The sequence below is a fragment of the Sphaeramia orbicularis genome, chromosome 6 (assembly GCF_902148855.1).
Source record: "Sphaeramia orbicularis chromosome 6, fSphaOr1.1, whole genome shotgun sequence".
In the NCBI taxonomy this organism is placed as follows: domain Eukaryota; kingdom Metazoa; phylum Chordata; class Actinopteri; order Kurtiformes; family Apogonidae; genus Sphaeramia; species Sphaeramia orbicularis.
In genome coordinates this window covers 36,164,205-36,184,943 of record NC_043962.1, presented here as the reverse complement: position 1 = coordinate 36,184,943, position 20,739 = coordinate 36,164,205, and the positions used below count along the sequence as shown (strand labels likewise).

The 20,739-nt window shown below is 37.0% G+C and overlaps 1 protein-coding gene across 1 annotated transcript; it reads right to left on the bottom strand.

The window, feature by feature from the left end:
* Positions 1–5,508: 5,508 nt before the first annotated feature.
* On the bottom strand, positions 5,509–19,451 carry LOC115420466 (cytochrome P450 2F2-like). Its single transcript, XM_030135710.1, has 11 exons — positions 19,126–19,451; positions 14,403–14,565; positions 14,084–14,236; positions 13,209–13,369; positions 12,601–12,669; positions 10,227–10,331; positions 9,984–10,122; positions 8,870–8,955; positions 8,581–8,682; positions 5,986–6,127; positions 5,509–5,895 (listed from the first exon to the last, which is right to left on the bottom strand). The coding sequence occupies exons 1-11, from the start codon at positions 19,285–19,287 to the stop codon at positions 5,711–5,713; spliced, it is 1,467 nt and encodes a 488-aa protein (XP_029991570.1). The 5' UTR covers positions 19,288–19,451; the 3' UTR covers positions 5,509–5,710.
* Positions 19,452–20,739: the final 1,288 nt, after the last annotated feature.

Genomic DNA, 20,739 nt, shown 5'->3' with positions numbered 1-20,739 from the left:
ATACTGGGAGTTTTTTTGCAGACATTTTTATCAACAGGTTTTCTGACAACTATAAAACAGTTCAGCTCTTGCTGTATTTTTATTTAGTTTTAAGTTATAGAAATATTTTAAAGGCTCAGCTGAGTCGTTCAGATGGATTTTCTCTTCCTGTGTGTAGTCGATTTGGTGAAGTACGGAGGCCAAACACCATCCATTTACATTCCTCCACTTTCATCCATCTGAAGTCCTAAAACCCCCAGCTGTTCAATTCCCTCAGGACAAAACCAACTGCAGCCATCCCCAGATTCTATCTAAAGGGATACTAGACAGAATGTAGATTTCTGTTGTAAAACGTCACACCAGATCCCTCAGACTATCACAGATTTATATCACAAGGAGGAGGATTTACAGGAATATTGTGGTTTTTCTTTTTTCTCTGTCGGGGAAAAGTCAAATTTGATTTTCACATCATTTTCATACATTTACAGCGGAGGACCATTTTTCTGTTTGTATATATTATGTAAATAAGAGCTGATTTGTTCCAACTGAAAGTATTAATTATGTATTTAATGTTTCTGTCTGTATGTGCTTTTGTTTGTTGTGAGAAATGTTAAACTTAAACTTTATATTTATACATCTGAAAACCGAGTGAGTCTAATGACAAATAAATGAACCTGCTTATTTATACAAAAAGTGGCTCTGCTTCTTGTTTTTCATTTTACCCCATTTATCTATTCATTTTACATCTTTATATGCCATTTAATTATAATTAATTAGGCTGATGTTACACCTTGTGATTATTAAATAGGGGAATCTGAAGCATTTTTATACAGGAAAATATTTAGGCCTGATATATTAACTTTTCCAGCACAAAATGGACTTTACTGTAGCTAAACACTCAGAATTAGAACCTAAATATTTTCTAAAGGTAAGATACCCATGTTTGAAGTCCATTCTTTTTTTCTTTTTTTTTTTATGAAATTTTTTTTTTTTTTTATATATTAAAGTGCATACTGATGTTTTGAAATGACAATTCTACTCCTAAATTATTGTATTAATCCTGATCCACTCAGAATACTCCATTAAATAATCCTCTGCAACAATAACACATTAATTTCTCATTGACTCCAGTCTATGGCTATATTTTTCAACCAGTAAATAAGATTTATAATCATGACCTTCACTATTTTTTTTTTTTAAAACGTGGTGTCTGAAATCCATTCCAATGTGTAAATAAACACATAAATAACCATAAACAAACTGAAAAAATGCACATAGTTACTATTTGGGAGCACTTAATTTCCTACATGTTAAATTACAGGACAAGATGTAGAACAAAATGATTTTTTTTTTCTTTTCAGATGACGTGAGTTTTGTTTTCTAAGGAGCAAAGAACATTTGCGCCATCTTGTGTTCATACAGAGGAACTGCAGGTGTTGATACAGGACTGACCCATGTGGAGAGCAGTTAGGTGGTTTAAAATGTAGGCATGAAGTTAAAAACAAAAACAAACAAACAAAAAACAACAACAACCAATTACTCATAATTACTGTCAAAGTCTTCATAAACAGAGATAACTCACAGCTGAGGTTTCAGACTCTAAACCACCGGTGTCAAACTCATTTTGGTTCAGGGGCCAGATTCAGCCAAATTTGATCTGAAGTGGGCCGAACCAGTAAAATAATGACTTAATAACCTATAAATAATGACAAATCCAAGTTTTTCTTTTTGTTTTAGTACAAAAATCCCAATTAAATTATGAAAATATTTACATTTTACAAAAAAAGATGTGAATAACCTGAAAAACAGAAATTTCATTTGAAAAATTAGTGCAATTTTGACAATAATATGCCTTGACTTATTATTTATACATGTACATTTACACACAATGTTACATAAACATTTGGTAACAGGCAGAATATTGTTAAAATTTTGGAGTTTGGAACTAAAATTTGAACAATTTCTACAATATTCCATCTGTTATTATTAACACAACTCCAGATCACAGTGGATCCATAAATGCACCAAACATTTAGTAACAGGCAGAATATTGTTCAAATTGCACATTTTGGGTTGTTCATCTTTGTTTTTATTTCTGTATTTATTTGCATTTTATTGTGAAAGAATAGTTTTATAAATGTAAATATTTTCAGTGTAATGTTATTTTTTTCACTTAAATTTTTTCCACATAATTTTTCACAAAGAAAATTTGTCGTTGTCATTATTTATGGGTTATTGTGTTGTTATTTTTTACTGTAGATCACATTGGTCTGTATGTGGAACCTGAACCAAAATGATTTTGACAACCTGGACTGTTCAGGTTAATTTTTGCACTTTCATCCCACGGGCCAGAATGGAGCCTTTGGCGGGCCACATTTGGCCCCCGGGTTGCATGTTTGACACCTGTGCTCTAAACTGTGCAGAATTTCATCGACTTCCACAGATGATCACAACCAACAATCACACCTTTTCCAAGGCTAGTCCTGACACAGGTGGGACTGACTTTCCTCCATCTGGTGCAGAATGAGAATTTTTACATTAAAAGATTCTTTAACTTAACTTAACTTAACTTAAACAATACGTGGGTTTGACAGCAGAGCCGTCGGAATGACGTAGGCAAGGTAGGCAGCTGCCTAGGGCCCCCTCGCTGAAGAGGGCCCCCAATGGCTGCATGGTCATTTATCTGTACACCTTATTAAAACCATCCATTGTAAACAAACCACCACAGTGAGGCAGCGCTAACCCTCTTCTGTACTGTTTTGTGACTGGGGCCCCCCAAACTAGAGGGATTCCCCCTATGCAATGACAAACACTATGAGGGTCATGTAGAAGTGACCTCCGCCCTCGCGCACCCCCCATCACACCCCCCACTTGCTGTCAGTGGAACTAACGGTCTGTCCACACTGAGCACGGCGGCAGCCATTTTAAAAGAACAGCAATGATGAAGAGCTCCTACCCTTCAGGGTTTGAAAAAAGACAAAAAAGAAAGAAGAGGAAAAACGCCAACGACACAGCGGTAAGTATTAAGTAAAGCATTGTTTTCTCCAAATAGACTACAACTGTGTGATATGTTTGAAAGTGTGCGAACAAAAGCCCTCACATCAGTGACCAAACACAGACAGATGTTAGCATGAGAGGGAGAGGATTCAGTTCAACAACTAATCATATACACACAACACAACTGTGTTCTGTTGAAGAATTTAAGGAGAGAAGAAACACAACTTCTCCATCGCCCTTTTCTATTGTTGTACAGCGTTCCAAAACTTCTCTGGAGTTAAATAATTTGGATGTGGAGGACCGAAGTACGACAGCATTAACAGTATTTAGTCCTGAAAAGCCAAAGCTAAGCCTACTGAAGTGTTTTCACTTACTCTGGACGGTTGTCTGCTCCTGCTGCGGTCACCCACACAACTTTATTCCAAATAGAATCGTCTGCTCCTATGAATCCCATCCAGTTTGGACAAATAATCCATCCAGTTCCATGGACATTTTCGGTTAGCTAGCAATTTCCGTTGGTGATCTGTCCATCCCATTAGGAGAAAAATGTCCCTTTTCCATTGCGTTTGTCCGTCTCATCCATACGTCTGTTCCTTGTGTGTCAGCTGGTTTAGGAACAGAAGAGGACTAGAGGAGGACTGCAGCAAAAGTTTGGATTTTCAGTCCAACATTAGTTCAGTCCCTCACATCAGCTCTGTGCCCTCACTGCGGAACTGAGTTGTGTTCACGTTCAAGGAGGCACACGTAAACAACACATGAGGCGTTCAGGAACAATTAGAATAATGAGGAAATTACAACACTTTACAAAATCGTCAAATATTCAGAATATTCAAATACAACATAAAGAAAATGGATGGCGGTGTCTGTGAACCATGTAATTACAATCCTACATTTTAAACTCTGTAATTATCTATATGGCTGGCACTTATATCAATAGAGCGCAACATCAGGAAGTCGTTGAACATGGAAGATTTGGTCACTGCTTTTGTGCGAGCTAAAGTCCGCAAACGTTTCTAAAACTCTTAATTTTTGATGGTTATTCTTTAACAGTAATCCTTGTTGTATCATGTTGTTGAAGACAGTGTGTGTTATTTTACTGTTTTAATACATCTCTTAACACATATATGGTGTAGTTCAAGAAAAAAGCACTTTGTTCCAAAAAAGTCTTGGCATGTATAGTTCTTTTTAAGAATGATGATAATAATAAAAATCATAATAATAATAATAATAATAATAATAATAATAATAATAATAATAATAATAATAATAATAATAATAATAATGATAATAATAATAATAATAATGTTTTACCATGTTTTTGACTTGTTAACAAAAATAAACATTAATATAACCAAATTGTGCCATTCCCATCACCAATGCCTATTTGAAGACACTGTGTCCTTTACTACACTCTAGTGGATTCTCTGTGTAGCGTAATACAGAGTAATTCATGACTCATTAAATGCACCAGAAAACAGGAAATCGCATCTGGATTTTATTTTTCTTCTTGAGTGATTTGACCACCACATCTTTGGATATTAGGGGCCTCAGTTTACTTTCTTGCCCAGGGCCCCCAGATATCTTGAAACGGCCCTGTTTGACAGAATTAAACACATTATCAGATCAGACATTGGTTATTACCACCAATAAGGAGATTGTTTTCATCACCATTTGTTAGCATTTATCCAAAAACTATAAGGATTTTCTATCTTTTCTGAAGGGTAAATAAGAAGATTGTCCGTTCATTTATTCTTTGTGTGTTGTATTTTTACATGTTAAACCTGTAAAGATCCAGTGCTTCTTCTGTGGCACTTACCAAATGAATTTTTCTATCTATTTAATCATTCTTAACTGATTTATCACAATTTATTATAATATTATAATATCATCTGTATTTTGTGTTTTTTTTCTGTATAAATCATGGATTTTTTTATATTTGATTTTCCGATCATGTACATGTTCATAAAAGCTCAGATTAAAGTTGCATTTTTTTCCATCAGAAACAGAGAAAACTGAAGAAAAAGTGACTTTTTCAACAAAATATCTCATATATTGAATATAAACCCAGTGTTCCTGTCCACTGTCATTGATCCAACTCCATGGGTTTTACTGGTGAATTAATGCTGTAGAAGATGACGGTGTTTCCATGTTCACTACAGAGCCTCTGAACGTCCAAATGGGTCATATTATTATGAATACCTTTTTCCAAAATGCACCTCAAACAAATTCTTTTTTGGTCCTGGAAGCATTCCTTCCCATGATTTTTTTTTACTACATTCTTTATATTTACAAATGAAATAAAGCTGACAAAACCACCCATGAAACATGTTGTGTTTATATATTTTTGAAGTGATATTGTGGAGCTGCCATGGGACTTGAAGGCTAGTAGAAAAGGATGGTTAAGGGGGTGGGGTGGTATATAAGTTGCATTTCATTCTGCTCCTTTTCCAATCTATTTATTCATTTTTCTGTTCATTTTTTTTTTTGTTGACTTTGGTTTTAAATTCAAAATAAAAAAATAAACAAACAAAATAGAAGTCAAAATATATTTTAATGTCACTGGTTTCACTTTTAATTTGCATTTTACAAGACATCCCAGTTATTATTATTTTTGTTTTAATTGTGCTCAGTTACATACATAGAAAAAAATAACCGGTCCAAAAGTCATCAATCTCAGATGAAAACTCAAAGCTTTAGCAAAAGGATGACATGTTTGTATCTATGATTCATTTCTTTATGAAGCTCTGAGCTGGACTTTCATCTTATAAGGTTTGGGGGTCAGAGTGACTCCATAAACAGGGGTGTAGTCCGGCTCTCCTGCATCCTCTGGCCACGTGAACTTGAACTTCCTCAGCAGAGTCACCGTGATGAGGAAGAGCTCCATGCGAGCCAGACCCTCTCCGAGACAAACGCGAGGACCTGAGACATGAGCCAGTCCACAAAGACGTGAATTCACTGCATGAAAAAGACTCATACATATTCATTTAACTCAGATGTAAGTTCCTTTACCGGCAGAGAACGGCATGAAGGCCTCTGGTTTGACAAACTCTCCCTGGTCATTGAGGAAGTTTTCAGGGTTGAATTCATTGGGAAATTTCCACTGTCCCTCCTCATTCATCACTGTGGTCAGGTTAGGGATGATCATGGTCCCCTGAGGACAAATGGAGCAGAAAAGGAAGAAAACCAAATTTACTGTCATTCTGTTAAATGGATTTTCTTCAAGTAGTTAACGTAACCCTTTCATGCATAATGGTCACTCCAGTGGACAGTTCTTCTCCAGCTGTTCTCTTGTATATTCATGGGTTTTGTTGTTTTAGTTCCATATCAGCCAACATAGTGGACACTTATGCACCATCCCAAACACTGTAATTCATACAATTATTACCTCCGCCAAGGAGATTATGTTTTTGCCAGGGTTTGTTTGTTTGTTTGTTTGTCTGTCCGTTAGTGTGCAACATAACTCAAAAAGTTATGGACAGATTTTGATGAAATTTTCAGGGTTTGTTGGAAATGGGATAAGGAAGAAATGATTAAATTTTGGGGGTGATCGGGGGTGGGGGGGCCCACGGGGGGGCCCATTTCCAACGAACCCTGAACATTTCATCAAAATCTGTCCATAACTTTTTGAGTTATGTTGCACACTAACGGACAGACAAACAGACAGACAAACAAACAAACAAACCCTGGCAAAAACATAACCTCCTTGGCGTGGGGGGGCCCACGGGGGGGGCCACTGATCAGCCTTGGCGGAGGTCTGCGCTCTCCGAGTGCTTCTAGTTGTAACTTTGCTGCTCATGATTAACCTGATCTGCACTAACATGTTTGAGTGGAAATTAGTTGCTAATTGTTATTAGACTGTAATTAACGGTTTTCTGAAACAAATTATTTATTTATTTTATTTTTTTTTTTTTTTTGCATATCCTCCTGAGACCCAGCAATGCATTTTGTCCTCTGTAGGGGACAAAAGTTTGACAGTTTTACTCAAAAAATGCTGTTCATTACAAAGGACATTCCATTAAAAAAATCAATCAATAAATAAAAATTATTTTAAAAATGTATCTGAAAAAACCGTTGCATTATGCAGTTTCCAATCAAGACAATTTTTTTAATGTAAATAAGCTAAAATTGTCAATTTCCTCAGGGTCTCAGGAGGATATCATCTTCATGAAATGAGTAATGACTAATATTAGAGTATGTGTGAAAACATCAGATTAGTGGCATTAAAAATGTTTTTATTTCATAGTTTTCACACAGTATACATCACTTTCTGATGAGTTTTAAATACATGTTTCTTTGCTTCAAAAATTAAACACATGGTGTCCAGCTGAGTGGACATTTTTGTAACTCCACGAAAAATAGATTCATTAAAAAAAAAAAAAAAAAATTCAATTGCCCTTTTTTTTTCATGCCTAAAGAGGAATAAAAACACTCAAGAAAAAAATATTGACTAAGGTTCTCATAATTCATGCATGAAAGGGTTGAACATTTAGTTAAAACATTGTGACAGAATGGTTCAGGGAGAATGACACATCATTTCCACACATGGATTAGCCTCCATAAAGTCCAGACTCTAATTACCTCCGCCAAGGAGGTTATGTTTTTGCCAGGGTTTGTTTGTTTGTTTGTTTGTTTGTCTGTTTGTCTGTCCATTAGTGTGCAACATAACTCAAAAAGTTATGGACAGATTTTGATGAAATTGTCAGGGTTTGTTGGAAATGGGATAAGGAAGAAATGATTAAATTTTGGGGGTGATCGGGGGTGGGGGGGCCCACGGGGGGGCGCAGACCACAAAATTTCATCAAAATCTGTCCATAACTTTTTGAGTTATGTTGCACACTAACGGACAGACAAACAGACAGACAAACAAACAAACAAACCCTGGCAAAAACATAACCTCCTTGGCGTGGGGGGGCCCACGGGGGGGGCCACTGATCAGCCTTGGCGGAGGTCTGCGCTCTCCGAGTGCTTCTAGTTTGGGATGTGATGAAGACTTGATGCAGCTGATGAAGCAGTTCAATTCTCCATGATCAGTTATCAAAAATTAATGCAACTATGGATGGAAAAAATATTATGAACCTTATTCTGACACGACATAAGCATTATGGGAAAAAAAGATGTGATAGTGAATGTCTCCTGTAATCCAAACCAAAGGTTTGGCAGTCTAATATTGCATGTGTGACTTTATTTTGGGTTGCGCAGTGGATTTGAGTCATCATGTAACGTCCTTGGAGAAGGTAAATGTTAAATTCCACATGCTGTCTTGTATGGAAGTAAATCTGTGTCATCAGATTTTGAATTATAAAAGACAGTGAATTTGTAGCAGTGAATTTTTTTTTGCACAGAAATCAAGTGTCTGAATTTTTTTTTGCACTGAAATTAAGTATCTGAATTTTTTTGCACTGAAATTAAGTATCTGAATTGTTTGTCTCTGAATTCAACTATATTCATGAATTTAGAATTTAAAAAATTCAGTTGCAAAAAATTCAGATACTTAATTTCAACGCAAAAAAAAAAAAAAGTGTGCTACAAATTCAATGTCTTTTATAATTCAAAATCTGATGACACAGATTTACTTCCATATCTTTGACACTACTTGCTTCTTACCCTAGGAATGAAGTATCCCTTGAGCTCTGTGTCTCTAATTGCGCAGTGGGGAACACTGAGTGGGACAGTGTTGGAGACCCTCTGCACTTCATGGATCACAGCCTGGATAAAAAAAATCAGTTGACACACAGAATCTTATGATTAAAAAAAGAAAAACACATTACAGCTTTTCACCAGAAAAGCAGAACACTAAACCTATGAAGAAGAAAATAATAGTTTTATAGAACAAGTTGCATTGACATGTAAAATAAGAGATGAATAATATGAATAAACCAGACTGATAAAGTACCTGCATATAAGGCATGTTGTTTCTGTCGTCGTAACTTACACAGTCCTTCCCTTCCAGCACTTGGTCGATCTCCTGTTGACAGCGCTCTGAAAGATAAATAACTACTGTACGACTGCACAAAACAGTCACTGATTTCCACATTTTACAGTGAAACAAAGCCTGTAGAAATAATAATGATGATAATAATAATAATAATAATAATAATAATAATAATAATAATAATAATAGCTTTATTTATATAGCACCTTTTAAAAACAAAGTTTACAAAGTGCTTTTGACAGACAAAGCAGAGGGCACAACAGCAGGATACAAGATGCAAGTAAAAACACTAAAACAGAAGCAACACAATAAGAGAGATTCATTCATTCATTTTCTGAACCCGCTTTATCCTCACTAGGGTCACGGGGGTCGCTTGGAGCCTATCCCAGCTACATGGGGCGAAGGCGGGGTACACCCTGGACAAGTTGCCAGTTCATCGCAGGGCTGACATATAGAGACAAACAATCACTCTCACATTCACACCTATGGGCAATTTAGATTAACCAATTAACCTATTAGTGCATGTTTTTGGATTGTGGGAGGAAGCCGGAGTACCCGGAGAGAACCCACGCAGACACGGGGAGAACATGCAAACTCCACACAGAAAGGTCCCACCCCCCGTCGACTGGTGTTGGAATCGAACCCAGGACCTTCTTGCTGTGAGGCACGAGTGCTAACCACTGCACCACCGTGTCGCCCCAATAAGAGAGATGTGTCCAACAAATGCAAAAACATGACACTTCGAATAAATTAAGTGAATTGGAGTAAAGAGGGCAGGGATAACATAACATGATGCTGTCAAATCAATGTAAAAATGAAGGAGTGAGATAAAACAGCATCATGTATGAGAATATAAATTATAATCAAACAGGATAAAATTCAAATAAAAAAAAAAAACATTCAAAATTACAAGGGACAAACATAAAAGCAAGTCTATAAAAATGTGTTTTAAGAAGTGATTTAAAAGATGTCACTGATTCCACAAGCCTTATCTGCAGAGGATGACCGTAGACAAACAAACGTCCCAGCCACATAAAGATGAGCTGTGGAGGATAAATATGAAAGGTTTCCATACCCTGTATGTGTGGGTGGGTCGAGAGGTAGAGGAAACCAGTCAGCAGGGTGTTGGACGTAGTGTCGGTCCCAGCGACGTGAAGATCTAGAGCATACATCACAAGTCGATCTTCGGAAAAGGACGAACCATCATTACCTCTCTAGAAAAAGGAAAAAAAAATTAAGGTTTGTTAAAATGTGTATAAATCCAAACAGTCTATGAGTCCAAAAACAGTGCAGGACATTATTTGAGTCTCTTACAGACCTTATCCAGTTCATCCAGATAACAGTCCACAAAGTGTCGTGGTTGTCCTGGAACCCTGGTCTTCTTGTGCTCATTTATCAAACGAAGAGTAATATTTTCACAAGTCTGAGAAACGCGAACAACAATAAAAATATGTAGTCATTTACATATTCTATTTCCTTTTCACAGACACATATCTATGAGGGGCCGTGTGGGACATTATTCAGAATTACCATTCACACACATATATGAAATGCACACACATGTGAAATACTATCTCAAACATAAATGTTTTACTTGAACAGGAAGTCATTTCCCTTGAACCGGCAGCTGGAGAAGCAGGAGCCAGAAGATTTTTCCCCCCAGTTTTATTTTGTTTACTGCTGTATTTCCTGTTTTATTTTGTTTATAGGCGTATTTCCTGTTTTATTTTGTTTATAGGCGTATTTCCTGTTTTATTTTGTTTACTGGTGTATTTTCTGTTTTATTTTGTTTACTGGTGTATTTTCTGTTTTATTTTGTTTACTGGTGTATTTTCTGTTTTATTTTGTTTACTGGTGTATTTTCTGTTTTATTTTGTTTACTGATGTATTTCCTGTTTAATTTGGCTACCAGAAGATTAAACTGCTGCAGGCACTGCCCAGCTTGTACTGATGTCAGCAAACAATTTATCTGAAACAGTGATATCATAATTTGTTAGCTTCTGCACAGACACTGACAGCTCTGGCAAATACGTGCACAGACGGCCAGCAACCGACTACTTCAACACAGTCATACACAACTGCCTAACAATGCTTTTTCCCCTCATGTGAAGGTGGCAAAGGTTCCGGAGCTCCCCGGGGATCTTCACTTCTACCTTTATCTGCAGATATGCCTGGATGTTGCTAGGTAGTTGTCTAGGAGTCTGACCGGCTGTGTCGCAGTAGTCGGTTGCCGGACTTCTGTGTCCAATCGCGGAATATTCAAAACATTGTAAAATGGTGCAGTGTTGTGTCCCATGTTACATCAACAGAAATGCTGTAAATAAAACATTCTCTTATTGCCGCTTTCCTCCAACGAAAAGAAGAGAAGATGGCTGAAGCTGATATGGTCAGTTGGATCTCAAATGAACAATACAGCTTAGTGTAGGCTAGCGTCAGCAGCTAACATTAGCTAGCTAGTACTAGCCCTAAACTTTAGTTTATATAACGTTACCTGTCTAAATGTAACGTGCGTGCGGATGCATTAGCGATTACTGTTGTACATCCCAACATTATAGATCACATACTCTTTACAGAGCTATATAAGCCACCACGGCCTCCACATAAGGTCCGTCACGTCACTTGAAGAATTACATCCCGCCGTCTCACAAATGTTTTTAGGCGTAGCGGGGTGTGAGTAGGGTCATGATGCTGTTAGTGGGGCTGGATTCAAAATAGGTTGAGAAACCCTGGTTTAGGGGATAACTCTGGTCCTCGAAAAGTACTGGTGATGGGAACGCACCGTAATATTGTCTTGAAGTGGAATAAAAAAAGATCATTTGGAACTATTGGAGCAACATGGTGCTGCAAAACAGTATAAGACAGTGGTTCCCAACCTGTTTTGGCTCGTGACCCCATTTTGACAAATTTCAGACAGACAGACTTTTTTTTTTTTTTTTTTTTGCTAAAATTAATTTGTTTTTGCAAATAAATATTAATTTTAGACAACATTTAGTCTATACAATGTACATTATTATGGATGGAGGCAGAAAAGCCAGGTGTAGATTACTGCACAAAGTGAGAATTTGATTTTCCTTGGTCAGGATATGTACAGTCAGTCCAGCTTGGATTTCCAAGGCTGACAATTAATACTGAACAAACAAGAACTCAAACTATGAATTATGACAGAGCTGCAGCATCTGAAACCGACCACAATGAACATTTGAAAGATAAACAGTACCACAGTGCTTCAGTTTCAGCTTCAGCTTCAGCTTCAGCTTGTCATGTCTTTTATGGATTGGGATTGTCTCTGTCAACTCACCATATATACATCTATTTTTTTTATTTATTTATTTTTTTAATTTTCATCAATTACTAGAAATTTCAGGCGACCCCATTTGAATTCCAGACGACCCCACATGGGGTCCCAACCCTAAGGTTGAAAAACACTGGTATAAGAGAAATTGCTCTCCCACACCAGTTCTTTTGGTTGTCTGTCTGTGAAAATCCTCGTACTCGCTGTCATGTTTTTCAGTGCATCTCCTCTGCTCCTCTTAGTACTAGATTTGTGTACTAAATCAAGAGCCCACCATCACTATGCACAAACACACATTCCTAAACAAATTTCACAAGATTGTGAGAACAAGTAAATCTTTTACATTGAAGCTTTAATAACTATTAATTATGATAAAGTCCTCCAGGAAGAGAAAACGCACCTTAATGTTCTCAAAGGCCTTCTGGAAAGGCAGCGGCAAGTTACGAATCATGGGAATGGAGTCATAGAGCTGTAAGAAAAGATCAGTGTGTTGAATGGTTGATGGACTCAACTTTAGGTTAGGCTACTTCAAGCCAGTTCCATATCCTTAGCCTCATAGGATAATTGCCTAAATCATATTTTTTGGCCAAATTGTGATATCTGCACAAAATGAAGCAGCGTCAGGAAAGTAAAGTTACACAGATATCACAATTTGGCCAAAAATATGACTTAGGCAATTATGCTATGAGGCTAATGGTATGCAAAGGTAGGTGTGTGAGCATTAATAAACAAGAAAAGGACAATAAAAAACAAAACACCTGAACAATAAAATTAGAAAAATAATATAAAAAAGTACAAAGCACTTAAAATAGTAAAAATATCATAATACAACAATCAAATGTTGCAAAAATTATTAAAATGGTGCACTCTAGAATTACAGCACAGCAATAAAAAACAAGTTTTAGAACACATCGAAGATCTACTGGCACTGTATAAGGAATTAGAGCAATTTTCTCTTCTTTTTTTTTGTGCCAGTGTTTACATAATTGAGAACATGTTGAAACTCACTGTCTGCCACGGTCCGTTGGCGATCTTCAGGTTCTCAGTGAAACAATTCACAATCACTCTGATTAGCTCATCGTCGTAGTCGTAGCGTGTACCAAACAGAACCTGGCAGATTATGTTGGAGGCTGCGTTGTGAAACATCACTTGAGGACTCAAAAGTTTACCTGTAAAAGAGTTAAAGACAACAGAGAAAAACGACATTTGAGAAACAGTTTGTACAGCACAGTTTAATCTGCCTTGGTTATAGGTTTAAGGCACGGATACAGTTGAACTATTTCATAAACTGTTGGTAGTTTAACCCTTAAAGACCTACAACTATTTTTGGAGCAACTTTCATGTTAACGTTTCTCTGCATTTAACCTTTCTTAACCCTTTATTGGGCAAGTGACTATTTCTTGGTAATTTCCGCATACATTGCAAGACAGTGAGCAACTTTTGAGCATTCAAAAGTTATTAAACATTTTACACCATTTGTGGCAGGTTAGGTCTATGAGGGTTAATCTACAGTGCATCATCCTGTCAGTTATAATATTTGTTTCATTTCTTACAAACACCTTTGCACATTTAGAGATAAAAAAAAACAAAAAACAAAAAAAAACACCACACCAAACAGAGCACTTTGTAGGTTTACTTGTGCTTTCTAGAGTTTCTAAAATGAGACAAGGAGGCAAAGCCAGGAGTCAGATGTAGTAGAGCTGAAGTACAGTTACATAAAATGGAAATACTCAAGTATAGTACAAGTATTTAATTTGTTCTTTAATACACTCTTTATCTAAAAGTACTTGAAGTTACATTCTACACATTGTACGCCTTAATAAAAATAACTGTGTTTCTGTGGTCTACTACAGAAGGTCTACGTGGACCTACAGAACACATACCAATACTGTTTTCCACAGTTTTGATTGTGTACTGGATTTCTCCCAGAATTCTCTCCTCCATGGACTTCTTTCCCAAACCAAAGTTCCTCAAGGTCATCAGAGCAAAGCGGCGATGCTCCTTCCAGGAAGGGCCATAATCTGACAGAATCACCCCTGGAACATTAAAAACAGCACATGCAAATTACAATTAAGTCTCCAAAATCCTCAAAACCAATCGGAAATATTTTTGACTAATGTGATCTTGTTTATCTATGAAAGCAGCTTAAAAGTCTTAGGCCAACATTTCAAATTAACTTCTTTAAGCTCATGTCTGTCGTACCCTTATTCCCAGTCGCTATATTGAAAAGCTTGTCTTGAGGTCGTCCAGAAAAATCCGCAGCCTTGGTCACCAGAGCCTCCTTAATGGTCTGCATCCCGTTGAGGAAGACAACTGGCTCAGAACCGAAGTACACACTGAACACGTTTCCATGAGTCCTTCTCAGCTGATGGAAAACACAGTACATTGATAGCTGTTTTAAATTACAGATGCTGGAAATCATTTGAAAGGACAATTCAGAAACACCACAAGACAATATCTGCTAATTTACAGCTTGCTGAATCTAAAGAAAAAGCAAATATGGGAGGTCACATGATGGCGGCTTAGGAGACTTCGACTTTGGGGAAGCTCTGTGAGCATCTCAAAATTTGTTTTAACAATCTCACTTTAATCACGGACCTTCTTACTGCTATCTGTGCAATAATATGTTCCTTAAACAACACTCAACGAAATAATGCCAAACTATGCCATTGTCGAAGATAAGATTCCAGGCAAAGACGGTACAACAAACCAGCTATGCTAATTCTACAGCAACGTTAGCCCAACCACCAGTCCAACGCGGCTGCGAACAGGTGGAAGACGACCATGACATGGAGCTTGAACGTGGTCTTACTAAAGCTTTCGAACTGATGATCAGCAGATTAATGGCTGCTATCAAAAACAAACTCAATCCTCCGGCTGAGACAATTCTCTCACACTCCAAAGAGCTACTTGAGACTAACCACCACTTAGATGAGGCTGCAGCTAGAAACTGCTAACAAGCCTTAACCCAGATAGCAAAATCATTATGGCTTAAATCTGGCCCAAAACTGGCATGCCATTTGGCAAAGTTCTGGGCGGATGTATGGGCCCTAAATGGCCCAAAATAGGCAAGCCAAACTCAAACCAGAAGGAAGCCAAAATTCACCCAAAACTAATTGCGGCCTTCCAAAATATAACCATAATTGTCCCAGAAAAGCCCCAAATCCCCATAATCCAGCCAAAAAGTAGCCAAAACATGCCATACCATCCCTATACTTGATCCCGCTCTTTGCCCAGTCTTTTGGTTAACCACACATATGCCATAACTCAGCAACATATTGCTGGTGCCTCCATATCTATTATGGATAACCTTAATCATACCACAGTTAAGCCTAAAGATTTTCATAATACCAAAAGAAAGATAAAAATGCCAAATGTATGCCGTAATACTGCCAAAATATTTGCTATCTGGGAAGTGGCTAAGATCTCAACAACGGAAAAAAAAAGTTGAATCTATAACTGAACACATTGGCGAGCAAAAAAACAGAGGGCAGCGAAAAAAAATATACGCATCTTTAACCTTCTGGAAAATACAGAGGGAAGCAACAGTCTGATCTTTTTTGAGAAATGGCTCCCTTCTTTTCTTGGCATGGAAGCGAAGGTGGCCATATCTAGCTGGAAAGGGCTCACCGCTCACTAGCACCCAAGCCTGGTTCTGATCAGCAACCGCACCCGGTCATCATCTGTTTCCACGCATTTCCCGAAAAAGAGAGGGTGAAGGCTGCAGTAAGGTGTAGGACAGCAAACGGCAACATCATCTACGAGGGGAAAAGAATATCCTTCTGTCACGACTTGTCTGCTGCGGTGCTTTGACGGTGAAAGGACTTTAATGAAGCAAAGCAGCGGCTCAGAGGAATCGGGGCAGATTACTCCATGCTTTTCCCAGCAAAGCTGCAGGTTTCCATGAACAGTGCAAAGAAAACCTTTCTCTCCCCAGCTCACCATTTTGAAAAATGGCCTGTGTGTCAATTATAACATATAAATAAAAAAAATAGGAGGGGTTTTCCCATTACCCATACACCAAATGTCATCAATAGTGAAGGAGGTGGGGTTTAACTCATTGGGTGAACTGAGATGGACTAACCCAAAGTCTTGTCTTATCTCAGGGGTGTCAAACTCATTTTCTTCCGGGGGTCACATTCAGTCCAATTTAATCTAAAGTGGGTCGGACCAGTAAAATAACAGCATGACAGCCAATAAATAATGACAACTCCAAAATGTTTTAGTGCAAAAAATAACATTCAATTATGCCAATATTTACATTTACAAACTATCCAAACAAAAAGGATGTGAATAACCTAAAAAAAAAAAGGAATTTGTTAAGAAATATAAATAAAATTTTATCAATATTATGCCTCGACTTAACCCTGCGATGAACTGGCGACTTGTCCAGGGTGTACCCCGCCTTCGCCCCTATGTAGCTGGGATAGGCTCCAAGCGACCCCCGTGACCCTAGTGAGGATAAAGAGGGTTCAGAAAATGAATGAATGAATGAATGAATGCCTCGACTTATCATTTACACATATGGGTCAAGTCACACGGTTATGTAGGGAGTGCCCGACTACATTTTATACTCTAATTCAAAAAGTATTTAAGCTAGAGACATGAATAACACATCTTGAAGTAAGGGATGCTGGTGGCTTAAGCTGAGAGGAGCTCTGAGACTGTTCCAGTCTTGAGTAACTTAGCTGTGGCTCCATTCAGACCAGCTGACAGACTGCTCAAGTTGAGTCCCATCAATATCCTGTGATAACTACCCTTTGATCTCAATTAAGAGGAAATATTTTCCAGAGAATGTAATATTCATGTATACCAAATCCATATGAAGACAATAGAATATCATAATTATTGATCTGAAAAGTTGAATCTATGGAAAGTGAAAGAAAAAAATCCTTCACAAGCTAGCTATTTCATGTCAAGACCTATTTTTGGTTATGTAGGGAAAAAAATAAATCTTTTTTTTAGATTAGTGACAAAATAATCTTAAATTCCAATGAAGCCATGCTTAAACAGAGGGCTAAAGGCTTTCTTTCAGAAATTTCCATTGGTTTAGCTCATTTGATTAATGAGTAATTTTAAAAAAACATGTTTTTTGAGAAAAGTGAAATTCCCTACATAACCGGCACCATCTGAAATTAAAATGCTTAAAAAAGCAATTCACACCAATTTTTCAGACAAAATGATGTTTATAATGATAAAAGGATGCGTAAAAGGTCATAAAACTATATTGAAAACAGAAATATATGATTGAGATTTCAAATTATAGCAGTGATAAGTTGTGTTATTATTCATTCTTAGAAAACTTTCCGAGGGACTGAATTTAGTTTGTATAAAAAGTTCCGTAATTTTCTTGAAAATCCTTTATTGGCAAAAATTTTAATGCATTTAGAAACTTAAGATGTTATACTATTGAACTACAAAAAGTTTGAAATCATTATCTCAATTCTAATTTTTTGATTCAAAGTCAACAGGCGCGTGACTTGACCCATATGCATTATAGGTCAGTTCTACAAAGGCACAAAACATTTAGTAACAGGCAGAATATTGGTAAAATTGCACTTAATTTTCTTCACGTATTTCAGGTTGTTCATATTTGTTCAAGTTATTCACATTTTAAAGGATAGTTTGTTAATGTAAACATTTTCATAATTTAATGTTTTTTGCACTAAATCAAAGACAAAAAATCGGTGTTGTCATTATTTATAGGTTATTATGATATTATTTTTGAGTTCGATGCCCTAACTTGCATTTTGTAAATTCATCCCACAGGCCGGATTGGAACCTTTGGCGGGCCGGTTTTGGCCCCCGGGCCGCATGTTTGACACCTGTGTCTTATCTTATCTTATCGTTCCATGCAGTTCCATTGTGAACCAGTCTTAGTCCTGAACTGACCCACAGACAAAACAACAAGAACAAAGACATCACATGGAGCCCAGCCTCATAAACACACACTTCTGAAATCAGCTTCCATCTCACCCCGAGTGTCACCCTGCATACTTCTGAGGACTAACACCTCCACTGCCTCCATCGCAGCTGTCCTCCATGTCACACTGAAGCTCCAAAATGCATACTTCTTTACTTGCAGCTGCACTTCCAACATATGTACCGTTGCATGCAATTAGGACGAAAATGCATGTACTTTCCCGACACATAATATCACTGATAATGTCAAAAACACTGCATAGTTCTTTGATTTAGGCTGTGACACTGCTATAGCCACGGATAGTTAAGTATTTAGCATGAAGACAACTTTGTAAGGGTGAGGAGGGTTAGATCAAAGCAAAGCTACAATACAAAAATAAACCTTTGCTATCATATTTTTCCACTAAATTTACCTTCAAGGCTTCAGCTGTCAGTTTGAAAGGACTAAAAGTGGTGACAATACACTTAAACTGACAATCTTTTTTTTTTTTTTTTAGCTACAAATAGGACCTAGAGATCTGGGAATGGCAGAAAAAAAAAAAAAAACAGGACCGAAAGCTGCAAAATTCAAATAGTATCTGAGCAAATTTCATGGGAATGAAGCCTCTTTTAACAGGGAGGTGACCTTTTATTTTTAGGACTTTTATGAGACAACTGTTTAGTTTTATAAGTGGCTTCTTCTCCTGTGGGAACTGGAAGAGAGGTTACCTGTTGATAAAAAGTACGATAAGTATTTACTGATTGAAACAGCGATTGAGTAACACCAGTGCTAAGTTCACAGGCCCCGTCAACTCTGTACAGTAAATGAGTAACAGTAAACATCCAAATGGAAACACTGGGAGTAACTTTTATCCAGCAGGTGTGTTATATACCTACTGCTTAGTGTCAGTAACCGTTCACATATTCTCAAAAATATTGTTTATTTAAATACACTTTATGCATTTTTTTTTTTTTTTTTAGATTTTTCCAGATCAAATACTCAAAACAACAGAGGTTTTCTTACCCTGTCAAAGTCCTGCAGAGGGTTCTCCAGGTTCAGGCTCAGCAGACTCCCCACCAGTGGCAGTCCAGTCGGTCCAGGAGGAAAGTTCTTGGGCCTCCTGGTTTTGAGTTGAAAGAAAATGAAGCAGAGGCAAAGCCATAGCAGTACTAGTGGAACCAACATAGTGGCATGAAATAAAGTGAGCAGAAAAGGTTTCCGCTGGCTTTGAAAGCATGCAGACTATCAGGTGTGTCCTTTACATCTGTGTTATAAAGGTGAATGTGCTCAAACAAGTTCTGTCAAGATTAAGTGATCTTATCGAAAGTGTGAATTACATAGGATTACAGTGCATAAATAAAAGGTAGGCTTGATATTGTACCAGGAGGGCAGAGACACTGGGAAACCATCCAATAAGGGCTGTGCACATTTGTGTAATGAGTAACAACGGATTCAAGAAAACAACCACAGACTGGGCCAGAGGTTGAATGAAAACACTGCCTCTACTTGGACCGAGTTAACCCTCTGGTATCTGGGTGCGTCTTTTAGGCACACTTTGCACTTTGTGTTAAAAAACTTCATATTATTTTTCACAATTTAAATAGGGTTAGAATTCAAAAGTTGTTAATTTTTGCATGATCTTTAAAATTCTGGCCACCAACTAAAATGTGCACATTGTAAACAAAAGAAAATTACAAGACTAGCATCTGTCTCCCAAGTGTGCCTAAAACGCACTATTTCTTCCATTTGATATGTATGATTTGGGCTGACCTCGATTTACAAAAATAATATCAAATTAGATCAGAAAAATAAATCAATATATAATATTTAATAGTTTGATTTATAGGTGTGCCTTTTTGGAACACTTGGTGACAGATGCTAGTATTTTTGTATATTTGAACTAGCGCCAAAAATAATAATACAAATTAACCCTTTCATGCATGAATTATGAGAACCTAATCAAGATTTTTTTCCTAAGTGTTTTTATTCCTGTTTAGGCATGAAAAAAAACAATGCAATTGAGCGTTTTGTTTTGAACCTATTTTTCATGGAGTTGCAAAAATGTGTACTCAGCTGGACACCACAGGTTTAATTTTTGAAGCAAAGAAACATGTATTTACTGGCATACTGTGTGAAAACTATGAACAATTTTTTAAAAAATGCTGCTAATCTGATGTTTTCGGATGTCACATTTTAACATACTCTAATACTAGTTATTAATCACTTTATGGAGATAATACGCAAAAAAACAACTTTTAGTTTAAAAAAAACCTGTTAAATACAGTCTAATAATAATAACAACAAGCAATTAATTTACACTAAAACATGTTAGTGAAGATGAGGTTCATCAAGAACAGGAAAGTTACAGTAATGGTGTGAATGTCAGTGTATGAGATGATCCACTGTGTTGGCTGATATGGAACTAAAACAATAAAATCCATGAACATACCAAAAAACAGCTTTGAATAACTGTCCACTGTAGTGACCACTATGCATGAAAGGGTTAACCACTGTTGCTGTTAATCACTGACATGTGCCAGGCTGCAAAAATCAAAACTGTGATCCAGTTTTTATGTAGTATATTAAAAAAAATTTTGTGCTTTTTGCATCCAAAAAATGGTTTGTTTACATTACAAA